We start from the raw sequence: 21,413 nt of genomic DNA, 5'->3' as shown, positions 1-21,413 counted from the left end.
AAGTATTTCAGCATGAAAGCATTTGTTTTTAATGTGTGACAGCGTCCTGTATCATAACTACATCTCTGACGTTTGTAACAAACCAAACCGTGTGAAAATCGGATTACAGGAGTTATGACGATCATAGCAGCTGGACACACACCTTCCTCCGTAGAAATAAATGCACTAGGGACGCATGGGAGACCCATCCAAGATGGCGGCCGCGCTGAACGTCAGCTCCAATAGGAAGCGTCAGTCAATGAGGCGTCTACGTATATTATGTCTATGCGGCTTGCCATAGTTTATCCCCGATGAGCCTCCGTTTCAACCGTGTTTTGATCTCGCGGTCGTTCGGTCTCGCGATAACAGCTGGACTCCCTGCATACGCCATTTAGCGCACGGATCCGCGTCGTGAGGGCAACGACTGAAAAGCGACCGTGAAGCGGACAGAGCGACAGGCTGTTGGTTATTACCCCGAGCCGCTGTATATCCAGGTAAACTCTTACCTCAGCTAACAACCACTGACTCGGTGCTCAGCGGGTGAAACTCCTGCTGGACTCCGGCTCGGTTAGCTGCCCCGGGCTGTAAGCCCTCTGAGCTACCATTAGCAGCTAGCTGTTAGCCGTGGAAATCTCAGGCGACTACGCTTGAGATCAGACAGACTGACGTCACAGCACCGGGCTGGCACGGGTCGAACGGGACTTTTAAGGTGCCTGTCCGGTGCTTCTGAGCGGTGTGTTTAGCTAATTGACTAACCGCTAATGAAAGCTCCGAGCTGTAGCCTGGTGCTCCGAGAAACTGTGTCAGGTGTCAAGCATTCAGACCGCCGTGAACTCTGGACCTGATTCATGGAGGAAACTGGTTTTAATGACGTTCGTTGTCCTTGAGGAGCCGATTCGTGTTTCCGCTTCCTGTGACAGGGTTTAAGAACGGCGGAAAGGTGAAATGAATGGGCTCGATGGACATGAATCAGGCAGCAGCAGCTCTCAGAGAAGACACCGGAAGTGTCTGTAGTGTGCACTTCCTGTCAGATCTGCCTGCAGGCTGCAGATCACGGCTGCTGAAGAATGTGTGTCACCCCAAAACTGCCAAGCAAAGTGTGTGTGTGTCGTTCCTTTGTACTTTGAAGCGGCTCACATGTCAGCGATGAATGATTTAACTAAACCGCGATCTTTTCCTGAAGTCATAGTTTGGCTGCTTAAACCTGAATGCAGCCTTCCGGCAACTTAAACTCCACGAACCTGAATGAAACTGTGGAGAGCTGAAAACATCTGGTCCGAGTGGACCGATGAGACTGTCCACATTGTCTAAATTCATACATGAAACTTTCAGAAACGTCTCATTTCCACCATGTTTCTTTAACTGCAGCTCGTTTAATGAGGTCACGTTGTCTCTTCTTCTGTGGTGTGACAAGGGCAATGACTGGAGGCTTCACTCCACCTGCTGTTTATTTCCATTGACAGGAGAGACAGAAAACACTTTCTGTCACTTTCAGTTCAGTTAAACTTGGTTTGACTGTGTATGTGTGTCTCTGCAGACCAGCAGCAGCATGGCGGACGACCTGGATATCGAGGCGATGCTGGAGGCTCCGTACAGGAAGGTGGGAGTCAGTCTTTGCTCTGTGTCAGGTGGAGTCTCAGCCGGACTTTACTGCTCTGAGTCAGTGAACAGCAGCTGTGTGACGACGATCCACATAAAACCACATCAGGACAGACCTGAACGTGGTGCTCTCGTGTCCTCTCTGTGGACTACAGAGTTTCATGTTCTTCTTTCATGAGTGACTGTCTCAGTGTTCTCATAGCTCCCACCTGCTCAGGTAAGGTGTCGTGTGGACCATGAACACGTCACACATGGTTCAGGTGAACATGTTCAGGACTGTGGAGGCCGTCCACACACGTCAGAATACAGCCGCTGTGTGAGAGCAGAGCTCAGAGAGTCAGCGTGTAGTTTGTTAGAACCATTTTCAAAGCTCATAATCTAACCTGATGAAGCAGGTCCAGGATTGGAGTCCGCCCTCATCTGATAATGAATCAGTTCATTGTTTAAGTTGTTTTTGAAACACAAACGTGAATCAGACATGAGGATCGCTGCTTTCATACAAAAGACAAAGATACTGTGATGCTGTCAGACCAAAGACAGCCTGGTGTGGTGGATGGGGACAGGAAATGTCCTCCAGGACTGTCCTCTCACTCACTGCAGCCAATCAGTATCTCTCCTTTGCTGCTTTTCTGATTATTTCAGCTGCAGTTATAAAACAATAAAAACAAACTATATTCCCTGAATGAGAGCTCAGTCCCGCCCCTCTGTCTTATTGGTTGGACATTTCAGAGACTTCAGGATTCAAAGGTCAAAGGTCATCATCATGCTGAGCTCTATGTGATGTGAAGGAGGCGGGACACTTCATGACAGGAAGTGAAAGTGTCTCCATTTGCTCCACATAGAAATCATGTATCATGTATCGACATGACCTCGGTACGATCTCATGTTGGCCAGTGTTCGTGCTGGCTGGACCATGTGTCCTCACTGTGTTCACATCCCTGTGTGGATCATGTTTGTGGCCCCAGAAGAAGACGAAGAATACCACAGGGGAAGCTGCAGACACATTTATGAAGCTCATGTTCAGGACCAGTCTCAGAGTCTCTGAAGTCCGAGTTCAGGTCCAGTTTCAGAGTCTCTGAAGTCCGAGTTCAGGTCCAGTTTCAGAGTCTCTGCCTAGCTTAATGACCTGCTCAGTCTGCTCTCACACAGCTGGTTTGTATCTGCAGACTGCAGCTGTTTCCTGCCTCTGGGCTGCAGTGTTGAGTCTCTGAGCAGTAGAGTCAGGCTGATGATGCTGATGGTGCTGATGATGATGATGATGATGATGCTGATGGTGCTAATGATGATGATGATGATGATGATGATGGCGTTCCTTCACAGACTGTCATGAATAAATGCCCATCTATCTCTCTTTGTAGACTTGCCTAACGATTTCTCACCTCTACTCCCCTGAATGCCAGTGTGATCTGTCACAAACATGAAGGTAGTAAAAAGCCCCCATCATGCATTGCTGTACTGTGGTCCCCATGGTAACATGACTGTGGTTCCCTGATAACTGTAAACTTATCACCTGGTTTTGGCCCGGCCCCCTAGATGAGGGATAGCTGATGATTTTGGGAGATGCAGTGTCAGAGAGCAAGGAGCAGCTGATCATGGGAAGACAACAACACACTGCATGGCTGCTACCAGTGAGTTAGCTGTTAGCTTAGCATAAGAACCATTCTGCATCCCAACTCTGAGCTGGGACACAGAATGGTCAGAAGACAGAGCTGAGGAGGAGCGAGGGTCTGCCATGTTTAGACTCAGGCTTCAGCAGAGACCTGGTCTGGTCTGGTCTGGCCTGGCCTGATCTGGTCTGGTCTGGTCTAATTTGATCTCATCTGATCTGGTCTGATCAGGGATCACGCACCACAGAGCTGTTTGACATGTTTCAGTCTATTAAATCAAAATCTGATATTTAGTTTCCACTCCCACCAATCACTGCACACATGACAGCCGCCCAATCAGAGCTTTGTAGGAGGGATTAACACTGCTTCCACACATTCATCGTGTGTATCATGTCAATCACTGGTTCACCACACAGACTATACAACAGACTTTGAACGCACCTTTGAACCAGTGGCTTCGTGTCACTGGCTGCTGACGAAGAACAAAGGAACCAGACAGAAACCTGCCAGCATGACCAGCATGACCAGCATGACCAGCATGACCAGCATGACCAGCATGTGGCACTGAAGGAGGACGGGAAGTGAAGAATGCTGATTAGTTTAATATCTGTCAAAAAACAAGCCAGTAGACTGCAGATGAGTGTTTCTGTGACAGCGGTTGGGAACAGCTATGAACCAGCCTACCTGCTTCCACTGTAGAGACGATGAAGGTCAAACTGAAGAGTCTTCACAGGACAAACATGCTGAACTGGACGGGCTGCAGGACAAATGGATGAAGTGAACGCTCTTCAGAGGAGTTTGATGCTCAACAAGCAGCTTTCAGAACTCATCCTGACAGTCAGTGTTCTGCAGCAGGTTTGTGCTAAGCTAACAGCTAAGAAGCTGAGACCTCCTTCTGAAGGAGAACCAGTGGAGGAGAGGCTCGTTCCTGCTGTGGAGCTGAGAGCAGCAGACAAAGTCCAACTGTCCAAAGTGTTCGTTTGTCTGAATAATTCACAGAGGTGAAGGAGGAGCTGACCTGAAGCTCAGTGACAGAAAGTGTCCGTGTGATCTGTCCTTCATGGTGGACGTTACCGAGAACTCTGAGCTGAAGCTGAAGCTCCAGCAGCTTCTCAGCTCTCTGCTGCCACATGAGAACCATGTGAAGATGAAACACTGAGCATGTTCCTGCTCTGAAGAACAGAAGCTGCTCTGACCTCTGAACCTGCTGCTGAGCTGAAACTCCTTCAGGTGTTTGGTGAGAAGTTTCAGGACGTGAAGAGTCGACAAAAGGAACCGAACAGATTTACTGTTTGATGAGGAACCAGCTGATGTTTCTGACAACCTGCTGCTGAGAGCAGCTCTGCTCAACACTGACTCAAGACTGACTGAGCCACACCTGGACAACCAGCATCATCATCATCATCGTCATCATCATCATCACCATCATCATCATCATCATCGTCATCATCATCATCACCGTCATCATCACCATCATCATCATCATCGTCATCATCATCATCACCGTCATCATCATCATCATCGTCATCATCATCATCACCGTCATCATCATCATCATCGTCATCATCATCATCACCATCATCATCATCATCGCCATCATCACTACCATCTGACATCAGGCGGCCAACAGAAGCAGTTCCAGCCATCACAGTAGATGTCAGTGTGATGTGTTGTGTTCAGTGGGTCTTTCCCACGGTGGGTAAAAGCCCCCCCCCCCCCGTGTTCTAGTGGAACACCTGGAGGGGGAGAAAGAGAAATGAGCCTAACTGATCTGAGACATGTCAAACTTCCAGGTGTGGTCTGTGAAGCAGGTGAGGGAGTGTCTGAGCTGTAGAGTGCAGGCTGACCTTGGTTCTGGTTTTGGGCTGAGTTGAGTGACTAAAACTCCTGTCTGCTTCAGGGCCCTTCAGAGGCGTCCCAGCACAGCATCCACCCGGCTGAAGAAGAGCTGGACTGTGGACTGTCTGCTGCCGGAGCTCCGCCCACACTGACCCCCCCACACAGAGCCAGGCTGCAGCCACACTGACCCCCCCCCCGCCCCCCTGCAGCCTAGGACTGACTGACTGATCCAGACTGACCTCTGACCTGACCCACCTCCACCCGCCCCCCCACAGAACAGTTTGAATGACTCATTAAATTGTGTTTATATTTTCTCTTGCCCCCCCCCCCCCCACCCCCCACCCCCCCTGAATGTTGCGTCTGCCTCCTCATGCTGTTCTCTGTCGACTGTAGGAGGACACCAAGAACCTGAGTCCCAACGGTCAGGAGGAGCACTCCAAGAGGTACCTGCAGCTTCTGTCTGTCCGTCTGTCCGCCTGTCTGTGTGTCCAACTGTTCACCTTTCTGTCCAGCTGTCTACCTGTCTGTCCTCCTGTCTGTCTCCCTGCCTGCCTGTCTGTGGTGTGTTTGTGGATGAAAGAATCTGATTGGTTGTTTTTTCTTGTGTTCAGAGTAAGCTCAGAACCTGTTAAAGATCAATAATCAGATGTGTGATGTTCGCCGTCGCTCTTTGGTTCATAAATGACCTCAAACATCTCTTCTGATGATTTCTGATCGATCAGTCTTCTGTTTTTGTTGATTAGTTTCCCCGTTAACGATCATTTCATTTGATCTTGGACCGTGAAGCTCTTTGTAAAGTCGATGTCAGTCTTGATTAATCGTTGTTGATTGAGATATTGCTGATGATGTGATGAAGTCCTCCTCCTCCTCCTCCTCAGACAGATGGACGGAGGTTTCAGTCTGTGTCACAGTGGAGGTGAAATGAGGCTTTAAGGTTCCACAGTGACAACTTGGTTCACCAGGTGAATAAACGTCTTCATGGACATGATCAGACGACCGTCACTCTGCTTGAATCCCTGAATAAAGACGTTTCAGTGCCGTGTTCAAGCCATTAGTCGACTGCTATCGCACGACTAACGGTCGACTGAGACTCCTCGCTGACTAACGGTCGGTTCGTTGATCTGAGCTGATCAGATCAGATCGACAGTTTGAGCTCCAGGGTGTCCGTTAGCCGTCGTCTTTAGGTCGAACGAGCGAGGAGGAGGCCTCTGAGCACTCGTCTCTGCAGTTTGAGTGGAGGCCAGCCTCGCTGTCGGACCGCGTTCTGATTGGCTGCTATGTGTTCAGCAGGAAGAAGCGCAGCCGCGACAGGAAGCGCAGCCGGAGTCGAGACAGGAGGAAGAGCCGCAGTCGAGAGCGCAAACGCAGCCGCAGCAGAGACAGACGAAGAAGCCACAGCAGAGAGCGCCGCAGCAGCAGAGAGAGGGGGGGGCGCTACAGAGACCACCACAAGCAGTGAGTCGCTCTGCACTTCCTGTTTACACAGGAATAAATCAGCTGGTTCAGCGATTGATTTTGATCATGTTAAGAACTTCATAATCTGCATCATCGCACTGAGTAATGAACTCGTAAAGCTAGCAGAGTGAGCAGTGAGCTAGCAGTGAGCTCGTAAAGCTAGTAGAGCGAGCAGTGAGCTAGCAGTGAGCTGTTAGCAGAGCGAGCAGTGAGCTTGCTAAGCTAGCAGAGTGAGCAGTAAGCTGTTAGCAGAGCAAGCAGTGAGCTAGCAGTGAGCTCATAAAGCTAGTAGAGCGAGCAGTGAGCTAGCACTGAACTCGTAAAGCTAGCAGAGCGAGCAGTGAGCTAGCACTGAACTCGTAAAGCTAGCAGAGCGAGCAGTGAGCTAGCACTGAACTCGTAAAGCTAGCAGAGTGAGCAGTGAGCTAGCACTGAACTCGTAAAGCTAGCAGAGTGAGCAGTGAGCTAGCACTGAACTCGTAAAGCTAGCAGAGTGAGCAGTGAGCTTGCTAAACTAGCAGAGTGAGCAGTGAGCTTGCTAAACTAGCAGAGTGAGCAGTAAGCTGTTAGCAGAGCAAGCAGTGAGTTTGTAAAGCTAGCAGAGTGAGCAGTAAGCTAGCAGTGAGCTGTTAGCAGAGCGAGCGGTGAGCTAGTTATCTCTGTAGCTAACCTTGTTCCATAGATGGTTGTTTTGATCTCAGAACTGCGAAATATTGACTGCACCTCTGACTGCTCCCTGTTTGTGTTTGCAGCCATCGGCGGTCAAAAAGTAAGAGCCCGATCAGGAAGGAGAAGAGTCCAATCAGGTGAGAGAGTTTATGACCCAATGTTTGTGACAACAAGGACCGCTGAAGGATGACACCGATAGCTTTGTCCGTCTGTCCATCTGCAGACAGCCGATAGATAACCTGACCCCAGAGGAGCGTGACGCTCGGACCGTGTTCTGCATGCAGCTGGCAGCCAGGATCCGACCTCGAGACCTGGAGGAGTTCTTCTCTGCTGTGGGGAAGGTAAACACAGAGTTTGCCCGCATGTTGAGTAGAGACATTTTTATGAGGGCTGTCGACCAATACTGTGGATTTGAAGTGGAAAAGCATCTGTACATTCAACTGACAATATAGAATATTTGAATGTGGGGAAAGAAGTCACGTTTGTCCAGAGTGTTACGATGCTAAAATCACTGTTTCTGTCAATGGAGTCTGGTACTTTGATGAGAGCGACGTCTCAGCTGCTTCCTGTTAAAGCGTATCTCTAGAGGACCCCTCTGTCCATCATGTCGGTTGTCCATAACTAGGACACAAAAACGTGGGAAAATCAGGCCCGGGCCAAACGGGACGAGTCCAGCACCGGCTGGAAACTCGCCATGTCACTTTGATTAAAAATGAAATGCAGATCAAACTGAAATGATCCAATAATTCAGCGGCGCTGTCCAGGACGTTATTTTTGATGATGTCTCAGTCTGTCCGTCTGTGAAAAGATGTTTGAGTTGAAATCAAACACAAGCAGTTTGTCTCTTGTTGTTCTTGTTTTCTTGTATTCAGACATCATTTTGACAGCCCGCTCACAAAGCTCCACCAGGTCGACAATAAACACAGTGAACTTCCTGTAGCTGCTTCACAATAAAAGCCTCTCACCGGTGGAAACCTGTCACACCTGGTTTAGATCTGGCATTGACATATGATCAGTGTGTGGACGTCTCACCTGGAAGAACATGCTGAACACATCAGAAGTCTGTCCGTTCGGGTCCACGCTGACGCCAAAGATGCTGTCGTCCCTCTGCAGGTCCGGGACGTGAGGATGATCTCTGACAGGAACTCCCGCAGGTCAAAGGGCATCGCCTACATCGAGTTTGTGGAGGCAAACTCAGTTCCTCTGGCCATCGGGCTGACGGGGCAAAGGCTGCTGGGAGTTCCCATCATTGTCCAGGCCTCGCAGGTACACACACACACACACACACACACACACACACAGAAGTACCTGTATGCTGATTGGATTTGTTGTGTGTGTGTGTGTGTGTGTGTGTGTGTGTGTGTGTGTGTGTGTGTGTGTGTGTGTGTGTCTGTGTGTGTCTGTGTGTGTCTGTGTGTGTCTGTGTGTGTCTGTGTGTGTGTGTGCAGGCAGAGAAGAATCGAGCAGCAGCAGCAGCCAACAACCTGCAGAAAGGAACATCAGGCCCGATGAGGCTGTACGTCGGCTCTCTGCACTTCAACATCACCGAGGAGATGCTGAGAGGAATCTTTGAGCCGTTTGGCCGGGTCAGACACACACACACACACACGCACACGCACACACACACACACACACACACACACACACACACACACACACACTGTGTATACAGCAGTGGCAGTACAGTGTACAGTGGTAATACTCACATCTTTAGCTCAAGTAAAAGTACAAAAGCACTTGGATTGAAATAACGTGCAGAATGGCCCTTTTTAGAGTAACACATGTAATCAGATTACAGTTACTGATGCATCATGTCTTCATCACTTTAATGTTGCAGCTGCTGAATGTGGAACTCAGTTTCTAAGTACTTCACATACTGTTACTGTGTACAGTTAGCGCTCTGAACCTGCGAAGTACTTGAAGCTGTCTCATGATTGGTCTGTGTGTCGTCTCCCAGATTGAGAGCATCCAGCTGATGATGGACAGTGAGACGGGACGCTCTAAAGGCTACGGCTTCATCACCGTGAGTTCTTTATTGAAGTCTGATTTTTACTTCTCGTCTTTCAATCTTTAAAATGTCACCAGAGGCCAACATGGCGTCTTTAGATGTCTTATTGTGTCAATATTGTGTATTGAGAGGTGGAGTTCACAGTTTTTACTGGTGATGTAACGATAAATCAAATCTGGAGATCTCAAGGTAGAAAAGAGGTTAGGGGACACGCCGGAGCCAAAGTGTTCAAGTCCATCAAAGCCACACTTTAGAGGACCAAGAGACCAACCTGGTGGCAGTCGTCACGAGAACCTTTGTGTTTTTGGGTTGTCCATCTGTCCCTTTCTCCTGATTGGATTGTGGTGGTCAAACGTCAAAGGTCAGCTTCTCTGTGACATCATCCTGTGGTCAGATGCTGAATTGATGACTCTAATTGTGGCATCCACCTTGAAACTGTGCTGCTTGTTTAGATCTTCTGTGCTGCCGTGTTGACAGTCTCTGAGTGAAGACAGCATGTGTCTCAGAGGACTTTATTCACTGGAATCAGACACTTGAATACAGAGAACTTTCACCAACACACACTGAACACTTTGATGAAACTCCTTCACTTCACTGGAGGAAACAGACCGGAGGAGGTGATGCTGGTCTGCTGGGCTGTCAGAGGTTTGGTTTTCATTCAGCAGCAGATCTTTAAAGCTCTCCTTCCTGTCAGCCAACTGTCAGTCACCTGCCCATCAACCGTCAGCCAACCGTCAGTCAGCCGTCCATCGACCATCAGCCAACCGTCAGTCACGTGTCCATCTGCTGTCAGTCAACCATCCATCGACCATCAGCCAACCGTCAGTCACGTGTCCATCAACCATCAGCCAACCGTCAGTCACCTGCCCATCAACCATCAGTCAACCATCCATCGACCATCAGCCAACTGTCAGTCACCTGCCCATCAACCGTCAGCCAACCATCAGTCAACCATCCATCGACCATCAGCCAACTGTCAGTCACCTGCCCATCAACCGTCAGCCAACCGTCAGTCAGCCGTCCATCGACCATCAGCCAACCGTCAGTCACGTGTCCATCAACTGTCAGTCAGCCGTCCATCGACCATCAGCCAACCGTCAGTCACGTGTCCATCAACCGTCAGTCAACCGTCCATCGACCATCAGCCAACCGTCAGTCACCTGCCCATCAACCGTCAGTCAACCATCCATCGACCATCAGCCAACCGTCAGTCACCTGTCCATCAACCGTCAGTCACGTGTCCATCGACCATCAGTCAACCGTCAGTCACCTGTCCATAGACCATCAGCCAACCGTCAGTCACCTGTCCATCAACCGTCAGTCACGTGTCCATTGACCATCAGCCAACCGTCAGTCACCTGCCCATCAATCATCAGTCAACCATCCATCGACCATCAGCCAACCGTCAGTCACCTGTCCATCAACCGTCAGTCAACCGTCCATCGACCATCAGCCAACCGTCAGTCACGTGTCCATCGACCATCAGTCAACCGTCAGTCACCTGTCCATCGACCATCAGCCAACCGTCCATCAACCGTCAGCCAACCGTCAGCCACGTGTCCATCGACCGTCAGCCAACCGTCAGTCACGTGTCCATCGACCATCAGCCAACCGTCAGTCACGTGTCCATCAACCGTCAGGCACCCGTCAGTCACCTTTCTATCAACCGTCAGCCAACCGTCAGCCACGTGTCCATCGACCGTCAGCCAACCATCCATCAACCGTCAGTCACGTGTCCATCGACCATCAGCCAACCGTCAGCCACGTGTCCATCGACCATCAGCCAACCGTCAGCCACGTGTCCATCGACCATCAGCCAACCGTCAGTCACCTGTCCATCGACCGTCAGCCAACCGTCAGTCAGCCGTCCATCGACCATCAGCCAACCGTCAGTCACGTGTCCATCTGCTGTCAGTCAACCATCCATCGACCATCAGCCAACTGTCAGTCACCTGCCCATCAACCGTCAGCCGACCGTCAGTCAGCCGTCCATCGACCATCAGCCAACCGTCAGTCACGTGTCCATCAACCGTCAGTCAACCATCCATCGACCATCAGCCAACCGTCAGTCACCTGCCCATCAACCGTCAGTCAACCGTCCATCGACCATCAGCCAACCGTCAGTCACCTGTCCATCAACCGTCAGTCACGTGTCCATCGACCATCAGTCAACCGTCAGTCAACCGTCCATCGACCATCAGCCAACCGTCAGTCACCTGTCCATCGACCATCAGTCAACCGTCAGTCACCTGTCCATCGACCAACAGCCAACCGTCCATCGACCATCAGCCAACCGTCAGTCACGTGTCCATCGACCGTCAGCCAACCGTCAGTCACGTGTCCATCGACCATCAGCCAACCGTCAGTCACGTGTCCATCAACCGTCAGGCACCCGTCAGTCACCTGTCCATCAACCCTCAGCCAACCGTCAGTCACCTGCTCATCAATCATCAGTCAACCATCCATCGACCATCAGCCAACCGTCAGTCACCTGTCCATCAACCGTCAGTCAACCGTCCATCGACCATCAGCCAACCGTCAGTCGCGTGTCCATCGACCATCAGTCAACCGTCAGTCACCTGTCCATCGACCATCAGCCAACCGTCCATCAACCGTCAGCCAACCGTCAGCCACGTGTCCATCGACCGTCAGCCAACCGTCAGTCACGTGTCCATCGACCATCAGCCAACCGTCAGTCACGTGTCCATCAACCGTCAGGCACCCGTCAGTCACCTGTCTATCAACCGTCAGCCAACCGTCAGCCACGTGTCCATCGACCGTCAGCCAACCATCCATCAACCGTCAGTCACGTGTCCATCGACCATCAGCCAACCGTCAGCCACGTGTCCATCGACCATCAGCCAACCGTCAGCCACGTGTCCATCGACCATCAGCCAACCGTCAGTCACCTGTCCATCGACCGTCAGCCAACCGTCAGTCAGCCGTCCATCGACCATCAGCCAACCGTCAGTCACGTGTCCATCTGCTGTCAGTCAACCATCCATCGACCATCAGCCAACTGTCAGTCACCTGCCCATCAACCGTCAGTCAGCCGTCCATCGACCATCAGCCAACCGTCAGTCACGTGTCCATCAACCGTCAGTCAACCATCCATCGACCATCAGCCAACCGTCAGTCACCTGCCCATCAACCGTCAGTCAACCGTCCATCGACCATCAGCCAACCGTCAGTCACCTGTCCATCAACCGTCAGTCACGTGTCCATCGACCATCAGTCAACCGTCAGTCAACCGTCCATCGACCATCAGCCAACCGTCAGTCACCTGTCCATCGACCATCAGTCAACCGTCAGTCACCTGTCCATCGACCATCAGCCAACCGTCCATCGACCATCAGCCAACCGTCAGTCACGTGTCCATCGACCGTCAGCCAACCGTCAGTCACGTGTCCATCGACCATCAGCCAACCGTCAGTCACGTGTCCATCGACCGTCAGCCAACCGTCAGTCACGTGTCCATCGACCATCAGCCAACCGTCAGTCACGTGTCCATCAACCGTCAGGCACCCGTCAGTCACCTGTCCATCAACCCTCAGCCAACCGTCAGCCACGTGTCCATCAACCGTCAGCCAACCGTCAGTCACGTGTCCATCGACCATCAGCCAACCGTCAGTCACGTGTCCATCAACCGTCAGGCACCCGTCAGTCACCTGTCCATCAACCCTCAGCCAACCGTCAGCCACGTGTCCATCGACCATCAGCCAACCGTCAGTCACCTGTCCATCGACCGTCAGCCAATCTACTGTCCATCAACCGTCAGCCAACCGTCAGCCACGTGTCCATCGACCGTCAGCCAACCGTCAGTCACCTGTCCATCGACCGTCAGCCAACCGTCAGTCACCTGTCCATCGATCATCAGCCAACCGTCAGTCACCTGTCAGTCTCCTCATCACCTGAAGAAAAATAAAGTGATTCATGGGATTAGTTGAGTTGAAAACCTGCTCAGTTGACATCAGGTGTGTCTTGAATGCAGGTGTGTCCTCAGAGCAAGCTGTGTCTAAGGGTAAAAAAGGTGAACTTTTCATTGCTGTGGAGTGAATCAGATTTGGGATCAGAAGCCATCCTGCACAGTCTCATGTTTACCTGCAGGATTACAGGTGTTGCACATCCTGGAGACATGAATTGAAAAGATGGAGAGATGAAAAAACACCTGGAAGAATGTGATTCATTCAGAAACAGACGTTTGTGTTTGAACGAGACCAAATAAGAACTGTTAAATGCAGACAAGGTTTGTTTTTCTGCACGGATCAATGACAATGACTGACTGTCTGTCTGTCCCTCTGTCTGTCCCTCTGTCTGTCCGTCCGTCTGTCTGACTGACTGACATGTCTGTCCGTCCGTCCGTCCGTCTGTCTGTCTGTCTGTCTTCCTGTCTGACTGACGTGTCTGTCCCTCTGTCTGACTGTCTGTCCCTCTGACTGTCCCTCTGTCCGTCTGTCTGTCCATCCGTCTGTCTGTCTGTCTGTCTTCCTGTCTGACTGACATGTCTGTCCCTCTGTCTGACTGTCTGTCCCTCTGTCTGTCTGTCCGTCTGTCTGTCTGTCCGTCTGTGTCTGTCTGTCCGTCTGTCTTCCTGTCTGACTGACATTGTCTGTCTGTCTGTCTGTCTTCCTGTCTGTCTGTCTTCCTGTCTGACTGACATGTCTGTCTGTCCGTCTGTCTTCCTGTCTGACTGTCTTCCTGTCCGTCCGTCCGTCTGTCTTCCTTCCTGTCTGACTGACATGTCTGTCCCTCTGTCTGACTGTCTGTCCCTCTGTCTGACTGACATGTCTGTCCGTCCGTCTGTCTGTCTGTCTTCCTGTCTGACTGACATGTCTGTCTGTCCGTCCGTCCGTCTGTCTTCCTGTCTGACTGACATGTCTGTCTGTCCGTCCGTCCGTCTGTCTTCCTGTCTGTCTGTCTGTCCGTCTGTCTTCCTGTCTGTCTGTCCGTCCGTCTGTCTTCCTGTCTGTCCGTCTGTCTTCCTGTCTGTCTGTCCGTCTGTCTTCCTGTCTGTCTGTCTTCCTGTCTGACTGACATGTCTGTCTGTCTGTCTGTCCGTCCGTCTGTCTTCCTGTCTATCTGTCCGTCTTCCTGTCTGTCTGTCCGTCTGTCTTCCTGTCTGACTGACATGTCTGTCTGTCTGTCCGTCCGTCTGTCTTCCTGTCTGTCTGTCCGTCCGTCTGTCTGTCTTCCTGTCTGTCTGTCTGTCTGTCTGTCCGTCCGTCTGTCTTCCTGTCTGTCTGTCCGTCCGTCTGTCTTCCTGTCTGTCTGTCCGTCTGTCTGTCCGTCTGTCCGTCTGTCCGTCTGTCTTCCTGTCTGTCTGTCCATCCGTCTGTCTTCCTGTCTGTCTGTCCGTCTGTCTTCCTGTCCGTCCGTCCGTCTGTCTGTCAGTTTGCAGATGCAGAGTGTGCTAAGAAAGCTCTGGAACAGCTGAATGGCTTTGAGCTGGCGGGTCGGCCGATGAAGGTGGGTCATGTGACAGAGCGGACCGACGCCTCCACGGCTTCGTCTTTCCTCGACAGCGATGAGCTCGAACGCACCGGCATCGACCTCGGAACCACCGGACGGCTGCAGCTGATGGCTCGACTGGCCGAGGGTGAGAGCACGTTTTGTCCCGCTGTGACGTCCACCTGCTGATGTCCACCTTTAACATTTGTGTGTGTGCGTGTGTGCGTGCGTGTGTGTGGGGTTTACCTGTGAGCAGGTACAGGTCTGCAGATCCCTCCTGCAGCTCAGCAGGCTCTGCAGATGAGCGGAGCGATCGCTATCGGAGCCATGGCCGCTGTGTCAGGTACGTCCTCAGGTGAAGGCTGCTGTGTCTGCAGCGTGGAGCTCAGGTGTAATGTATGTGTGATGTTGCAGACAGGTTTAAATAAAGTTTTAAAGTAAGTGTGTGTGTGTGTGTGACCAGGTATTTATCACGTTGTGGGGGCAAAACTCTGTTTACACAGTCACATTGTGGGGACTCACCTGCCTTATGGGGACAAAATGCAGGTCCCCTTAATGTAAATCATGAAATGTCAGGGTGCAGACTGAGGTCAGGTCAGGTCAGGTCAGGTCAGGTCAGGTCAGGTCAGGTTAGGTTGGGTCAGGTCAGGTTAGGTTGGGTTGGGTCGGGTCAGGTCAGGTCAGGTCAGGTCAGGTCAGGTCAGGTCAGGTCAGGTCAGGTTAGGTTGGGTTGGGTCGGGTCAGGTTAGGTTGGGTTGGGTCGGGTCAGGTTGGGTACAGGGTGAGGAACAGGCAGATAGTGGTTATGGTTAGGCTCGAAGGAAATGAATGGAAGTCTATGTAATGTCCCCACAAGTTCGCAACTGGACTTTGTCAGTTTGTCTTGGAAGACGTTTCGTCTCATCCGAGCAGGCTGCATCAGTTCATGCGCACCAGACCAGATAGGACAGCTCTCGTCCAATGAAATGGTGTTAGGTTCAAGTATTTATCCTCTGAGTGAGGCCAACCCCCAAAACCAAGGATGGTATCACTCCATTGTGAGGCAGACGACCCCCCATTAATGCGGGCAGGGTGCGACCTTCCCCGCTTTTTATCCTCAGAGGAGTGTGCTTCCTCCTCGAGCTGCAGGTAAACAGCTGAGTCTGGACCTGAACAGTCAGCTCTTCTGTGCTGTGCCATGCGTCTGCTCAGCGGCTGTTTGTTTCCCCAGTATATAAGTCTGTCCTTTCATCTCTGCCAAAGAGATTCAAAACTCAGCCTCTGAAAATAAACAAAGCCGTCCACACATGGCTCAAGGAGCCCCCCAATGACAAGAAAGGGACTCTAACGAGGCAGACGACTGTCGCTGACACCCAAAGGTCGCACCCTGCCCGCCTTAATGGGGGGTCGTCTGCCTCACAATGGAGTGATACCATCCTTGGTTTTGGGGGTTGGCCTCACTCAGAGGATAAATACTTGAACCTAACACCATTTCATTGGACGAGAGCTGTCCTATCTGGTCTGGTGCGCATGAACTGATGCAGCCTGCTCGGATGAGACGAAACGTCTTCCAAGACAAACTGACAAAGTCCAGTTGCGAATGATTGAATGCCCTGAAGCTCCCCACCAGTGATAAAAACACAACGTGTGTGTGTGTGTGTGTGTGTGTGTGTGTGTGTGTGTGTGTGTGTGTGTGTGTGTGTGTGTGTGTGTGTGTGTGTGTGTGTGTGTGTGTGTGTGTGTGTGTGTGTGTGTGTTTCAGCTGCCATGAATCCGGCCATGAATCTCAACATGAACATGAACTCAGCAGCTCTGAATCTTCCCTCTCAGCCGCTCGCCACCCACTGCTTCCAACTGTCCAACATGTTCAACGCCAACAGGTAAACACACCTGTCTGCCTCTGTCTCTGCCTGTCTGTCTCTGCCTGTCTGCCTCTGTCTCTGCCTGTCTGTCTCTGCCTGTCTGCCTCTGTCTCTGCCTGTCTGTCTCTGCCTGTCTGCCTCTGTCTCTGCCTGTCTGTCTCTGCCTCTCTGTCTCTGTCTCTGTCTGTCTGCCTCTGTCTCTGCCTGTCTGTCTCTGCCTGTCTGCCTCTGTCTCTGCCTGTCTGTCTCTGCCTGTCTGCCTCTGTCTCTGCCTGTCTGTCTCTGCCTCTCTGTCTCTGTCTCTGTCTGTCTGCCTCTGTCTCTGCCTGTCTGTCTCTGCCTGTCTGCCTCTGTCTCTGCCTGTCTGTCTCTGCCTGTCTGCCTCTGTCTCTGCCTGTCTGTCTCTGCCTGTCTGTCTCTGCCTGTCTGCCTCTGTCTCTGCCTGTCTGTCTCTGCCTCTCTGTCTCTGTCTCTGTCTGTCTGCCTCTGTCTCTGCCTGTCTGTCTCTGCCTGTCTGCCTCTGTCTCTGCCTGTCTGTCTCTGCCTGTCTGCCTCTGTCTCTGCCTGTCTGTCTCTGCCTCTCTGTCTCTGTCTCTGTCTGTCTGCCTCTGTCTCTGCCTGTCTGTCTCTGCCTGTCTGCCTCTGTCTCTGCCTGTCTGTCTCTGCCTGTCTGCCTCTGTCTCTGCCTGTCTGTCTCTGCCTGTCTGTCTCTGCCTGTCTGTCTCTGTCTGTCTGCCTCTGTCTCTGCCTGTCTGTCTCTGCCTGTCTGCCTCTGTCTCTGCCTGTCTGCCTCTGTCTCTGCCTGTCTGTCTCTGCCTGTCTGTCTCTGTCTGTCTGCCTCTGTCTCTGCCTGTCTGCCTCTGTCTGTCTGCCCCTGTCTCTGCCTGTCTGCCTCTGTCTCTGCCTGTCTGTCTCTGCCTGTCTGCCTCTGTCTCTGCCTGTCTGTCTCTGCCTGTCTGCCTCTGTCTCTGCCTGTCTGTCTCTGCCTGTCTGCCTCTGTCTCTGCCTGCCTGTCTGTCTCTGCCTGTCTGTCTCTGTCTGTCTGCCTCTGTCTCTGCCTGTCTGCCTCTGTCTCTGCCTGTCTGCCTCTGCCTGTCTGCCTCTGCCTGTCTGCCTCTGTCTCTGCCTGTCTGTCTCTGCCTGTCTGCCTCTGTCTCTGCCTGTCTGCCTCTGTCTCTGCCTGTCTGTCTCTGCCTGTCTGCCTCTGTCTCTGCCTGTCTGTCTCTGTCTGTCTGCCTCTGTCTCTGCCTGTCTGTCTCTGCCTGTCTGCCTCTGTCTCTGCCTGTCTGCCTCTGCCTGTCTGTCTCTGCCTGTCTGTCTCTGCCTGTCTGTCTCTGTCTGTCTGCCTCTGTCTCTGCCTGTCTGTCTCTGCCTGTCTGTCTCTGCCTGTCTGCCTCTGTCTCTGCCTGTCTGTCTCTGCCTGTCTGTCTCTGCCTGTCTGTCTCTGTCTGTCTGCCTCTGTCTCTGCCTGTCTGCCTCTGTCTCTGTCTGTCTGCCTCTGTCTCTGCCTGTCTGTCTCTGCCTGTCTGCCTCTGTCTCTGCCTGTCTGCCTCTGTCTCTGCCTGTCTGTCTCTGTCTCTGCCTGTCTGTCTCTGCCTGTCTGTCTCTGTCTCTGCCTGTCTGCCTCTGTCTGTCTGCCTCTGTCTCTGCCTGTCTGCCTCTGTCTGTCTGCCTCTGTCTCTGCCTGTCTGCCTCTGTCTGTCTGCCTCTGTCTGTCTGCCTCTGTCTGTCTGCCTCTGTCTCTGCCTGTCTGCCTCTGTCTGTCTGCCTCTGTCTGTCTGCCTCTGTCTCTGCCTGTCTGTCTCTGCCTGTCTGCCTCTGTCTCTGCCTGTCTGTCTCTGCCTGTCTGCCTCTGTCTCTGCCTGTCTGTCTCTGCCTGTCTGCCTCTGTCTCTGCCTGTCTGTCTCTGTCTGTCTGCCTCTGTCTCTGCCTGTCTGTCTCTGCCTGTCTGCCTCTGTCTCTGCCTGTCTGTCTCTGCCTGTCTGTCTCTGCCTGTCTGTCTCTGTCTGTCTGCCTCTGTCTCTGCCTGTCTGCCTCTGTCTCTGTCTGTCTGCCTCTGTCTCTGCCTGTCTGTCTCTGCCTGTCTGCCTCTGTCTCTGCCTGTCTGTCTCTGTCTCTGCCTGTCTGTCTCTGCCTGTCTGTCTCTGTCTGTCTGCCTCTGTCTCTGCCTGTCTGCCTCTGTCTGTCTGCCTCTGTCTCTGCCTGTCTGTCTCTGTCTGTCTGCCTCTGTCTGTCTGCCTCTGTCTGTCTGCCTGTCTGTCTGCCTGTCTGTCTCTGCCTGTCTGCCTCTGTCTGTCTGCCTCTGTCTGTCTGCCTCTGTCTCTGCCTGTCTGTCTCTGCCTGTCTGCCTCTGTCTCTGCCTGTCTGCCTCTGTCTGTCTGCCTCTGTCTGTCTCTGCCTGTCTGTCTCTGCCTGTCTGCCTCTGTCTCTGCCTGTCTGTCTCTGCCTGTCTGCCTCTGTCTCTGCCTGTCTGCCTCTGCCTGTCTGTCTCTGTCTCTGCCTGTCTGTCTCTGCCTGTCTGCCTCTGTCTCTGCCTGTCTGTCTCTGCCTGTCTGCCTCTGTCTCTGCCTGTCTGCCTCTGTCTCTGCCTGTCTGTCTCTGCCTGTTTGTCTCTGTCTGTCTGCCTGTCTGTCTCTGCCTGTCTGCCTCTGTCTCTGTCTGTCTGCCTCTGTCTCTGCCTGTCTGTCTCTGCCTGTCTGCCTCTGTCTCTGCCTGTCTGTCTCTGCCTGTCTGTCTCTGCCTGTCTGCCTCTGTCTCTGCCTGTCTGCCTCTGTCTCTGCCTGTCTGTCTCTGCCTGTCTGCCTCTGTCTCTGCCTGTCTGTCTCTGCCTGTCTGTCTCTGCCTGTCTGCCTCTGTCTCTGCCTGTCTGTCTCTGCCTGTCTGTCTCTGCCTGTCTGTCTCTGCCTGTCTGCCTCTGTCTCTGCCTGTCTGTCTCTGCCTGTCTGCCTCTGTCTCTGCCTGTCTGCCTCTGTCTGTCTGCCTCTGTCTCTGCCTGTCTGCCTCTGTCTCTGCCTGTCTGTCTCTGCCTGTCTGTCTCTGCCTGTCTGCCTCTGTCTTGCGTGTCTGTCTGTGTTTCCTGCCTGTCTGGCCTGTATCGTCTCTTAAACTGTCCATCAGTCCTCTTCAGCTCGTGTGTGTTGGACGCCGTCTTAACGAGTCGATGGCGTCGCGTCTGAAATGCTGTGACCGATTTCCTGAACTCGTGTCGTCGTGTTGAAGCTGAAAGTAGTGAAGCGTGTCGGGTTCACCAGGTGTTCTTACCTGCCGCTGTGTTTCAGTGAGGAGCCTCCTGGCTGGGAGGTGGACATCCAGCACGATGTCATCGAGGAGTGTAACAAACACGGAGGAGTCGTCCACATCTACGTCGACAAGAACTCTGCAGAGGTACACGCCCACCCCCACCTGTGACCCAAACACACTCAGCTGCAGGTGTGTCAGCGTGTTTCATGTCTCCGCTGCACCTGGCAGGTAAACCAGAGAGGACGGAGAGGTCCGGTCACTGGACAGCAGTCGTCCATCCTCTCGATGCGTCCGTGAGGCTGAATGTGACACCCTGAATGAAATCTGTAACGAGCTTGTGACGTTTAAAACGTAAATCTGTAAATATCTGCTGATTCTGACGTTCAACACGTCTCACAGACTGAAAGATGTGGAACGCTCCAGAAACACCCGTTTGGATCATTCCACAGGTAAACAGGCTCATTGGTAACAGGTGAGAGCATCATGGTTGGGTATGAAAGAGGCGTCCTGGAAAGACTCAGTCGATCATAGAGGATGGAGAGAGGCTCACCTCACCTGGATTGTTGCCCGTCACGTCCTCCTGATTCTGGTTTTCATGTTGACCTCTGCTTGTTTCAGGGAAATGTCTACGTCAAGTGTCCATCCATCCCTGCTGCTATGGCTGCCGTCAACACTCTGCACGGAAGGTACTTTGCTGGTAAGACTTTCTGTCTCATGACACGTGCTGTGGGCCAATCAGAGAGCAGCTCTGATGTCTCTCCTGTTGTTTCAGGTAAGATGATCACAGCGGCGTACGTCCCTCTGCCCACTTACCACAACCTGTTCCCGGAGTCCGCCACTGCCACGCAACTGCTGGCCCCACCCCCACGACGATGACTCACAACACAACACTGCCCTCTGAATGGACACTGGAGTTTAGAGTCCACCCCTCTTTTATAGCCTCTTCTAATATTGGTTGATATGAAGAGTCAGTTTCCTTTCTGTTCATCATGTCTGAGAATGCGTTTGCCTTCCTAGGATGGCGAAGTCGTGATCCTCCCTATTCTGCTTTTGATTGGCCAGTACTGGTTGCTGTCATTTCATGGGTTCGTTAGGTTTACGCATGAGGAGGGATGATTGGCGAGGGATGATTGGCGAGGGATTTGGGAAAGCTAAAGCCGATCGGAGGCAGAGTAGGGTAGGCCATGCCTTGGCCGTCCTAGGAAAAAAAGACACTGGGACGCTGATTGTTTTACTTCCTGTTTACTTCCTGTTTGGTCCTGTTAATTCTCATTAGCATTTCTGGGCGTGGCTTCCACCCAGTTCCGCCTGTTTAAAGGATGGTCCAATGTTTGAGCTCTGTGAGCTGTGAGGGGGCCGGCTGATGACGAAGGTGCTGCCAGCTGATTGGTTCGTTTGAAGCCATTTGGTATTAAATGTTTTCTAATCAAGAATTTGATTTTGTAAAATCCTTGATTAAATTTTATTTTGAAGTCACTGTTGCAGCTGTGTCTTCTTCTGGTGACAGGAAGTGTCCATGTTACATATGTACAGGTAGCATGCTCACTGAGAATACTGGGCTCTGATTGGCTGGATGGAGTGGGTTCACTCACCTGTGGGCACGTGTGTGTTTGCAGATTTCAGGCTGAATTTGCCTCTCAGTGAACAGCAGAACGTTTTCGAAGACTCACAGTCAGAGACATCCTGGACCTGCTGTCCATCAACACCAATGAGACGGACACAAAGCTT

General features: G+C 52.2%; 2 protein-coding genes across 6 annotated transcripts; both read left to right on the top strand.

The window, feature by feature from the left end:
• Positions 1-276: 276 nt before the first annotated feature.
• LOC139328619 (RNA-binding protein 39-like) lies at positions 277-21,161 on the top strand. 5 transcript variants are annotated; one of them, XM_070958469.1, is made up of 16 exons: positions 333-473; positions 1,517-1,579; positions 2,937-3,001; positions 5,418-5,467; positions 6,312-6,479; positions 7,232-7,285; positions 7,372-7,489; positions 8,262-8,414; positions 8,597-8,734; positions 9,106-9,171; positions 14,548-14,752; positions 14,861-14,947; positions 16,346-16,463; positions 19,724-19,829; positions 20,304-20,382; positions 20,458-21,161. In XM_070958469.1, the coding sequence occupies exons 3-16, from the start codon at positions 2,996-2,998 to the stop codon at positions 20,559-20,561; spliced, it is 1,452 nt and encodes a 483-aa protein (XP_070814570.1). In that variant the 5' UTR covers positions 333-473; positions 1,517-1,579; positions 2,937-2,995; the 3' UTR covers positions 20,562-21,161. The 5 variants fall into 5 exon arrangements, 4 of the variants coding, with proteins under 4 accessions (XP_070814568.1, XP_070814567.1, XP_070814570.1 ...); XM_070958467.1 differs by lacking the exon at positions 2,937-3,001 and having other exon boundaries at positions 277-473; positions 6,315-6,479; XM_070958466.1 differs by lacking the exon at positions 2,937-3,001 and having other exon boundaries at positions 277-473.
• On the top strand, positions 9,732-13,175 carry LOC139351271 (mucin-5AC-like). The gene is made up of 5 exons (XM_070993082.1): positions 9,732-10,384; positions 10,676-10,857; positions 10,907-11,015; positions 11,072-13,006; positions 13,148-13,175. The coding sequence occupies exons 1-5, from the start codon at positions 9,732-9,734 to the stop codon at positions 13,173-13,175; spliced, it is 2,907 nt and encodes a 968-aa protein (XP_070849183.1).
• Positions 21,162-21,413: the final 252 nt, after the last annotated feature.

The sequence above is a fragment of the Chaetodon trifascialis genome, chromosome 3, assembly GCF_039877785.1.
Source record: "Chaetodon trifascialis isolate fChaTrf1 chromosome 3, fChaTrf1.hap1, whole genome shotgun sequence".
In the NCBI taxonomy this organism is placed as follows: domain Eukaryota; kingdom Metazoa; phylum Chordata; class Actinopteri; order Chaetodontiformes; family Chaetodontidae; genus Chaetodon; species Chaetodon trifascialis.
This window is presented reverse-complemented; position numbering and strand designations above follow the sequence as displayed.

Coding starts and splice junctions, on each gene's coding strand:
- LOC139351271 (XM_070993082.1), top strand. CDS start 9,732: ATGAAACTCCTTCACTTCACTGGAGGAAACAGACCGGAGGAGGTGATG. Junction 10,858..10,906: donor CAGCCACGTGTCCATCGACC/GTCAGCCAACCA, acceptor ATCGACCATCAG/CCAACCGTCAGCCACGTGTC. Junction 11,016..11,071: donor CGACCGTCAGCCAACCGTCA/GTCAGCCGTCCA, acceptor ATCTGCTGTCAG/TCAACCATCCATCGACCATC.
- LOC139328619 (XM_070958466.1), top strand. CDS start 1,529: ATGGCGGACGACCTGGATATCGAGGCGATGCTGGAGGCTCCGTACAGG. Junction 14,948..16,345: donor AGCCATGGCCGCTGTGTCAG/GTACGTCCTCAG, acceptor TGTGTGTTTCAG/CTGCCATGAATCCGGCCATG. Junction 19,830..20,303: donor TCGACAAGAACTCTGCAGAG/GTACACGCCCAC, acceptor TGCTTGTTTCAG/GGAAATGTCTACGTCAAGTG.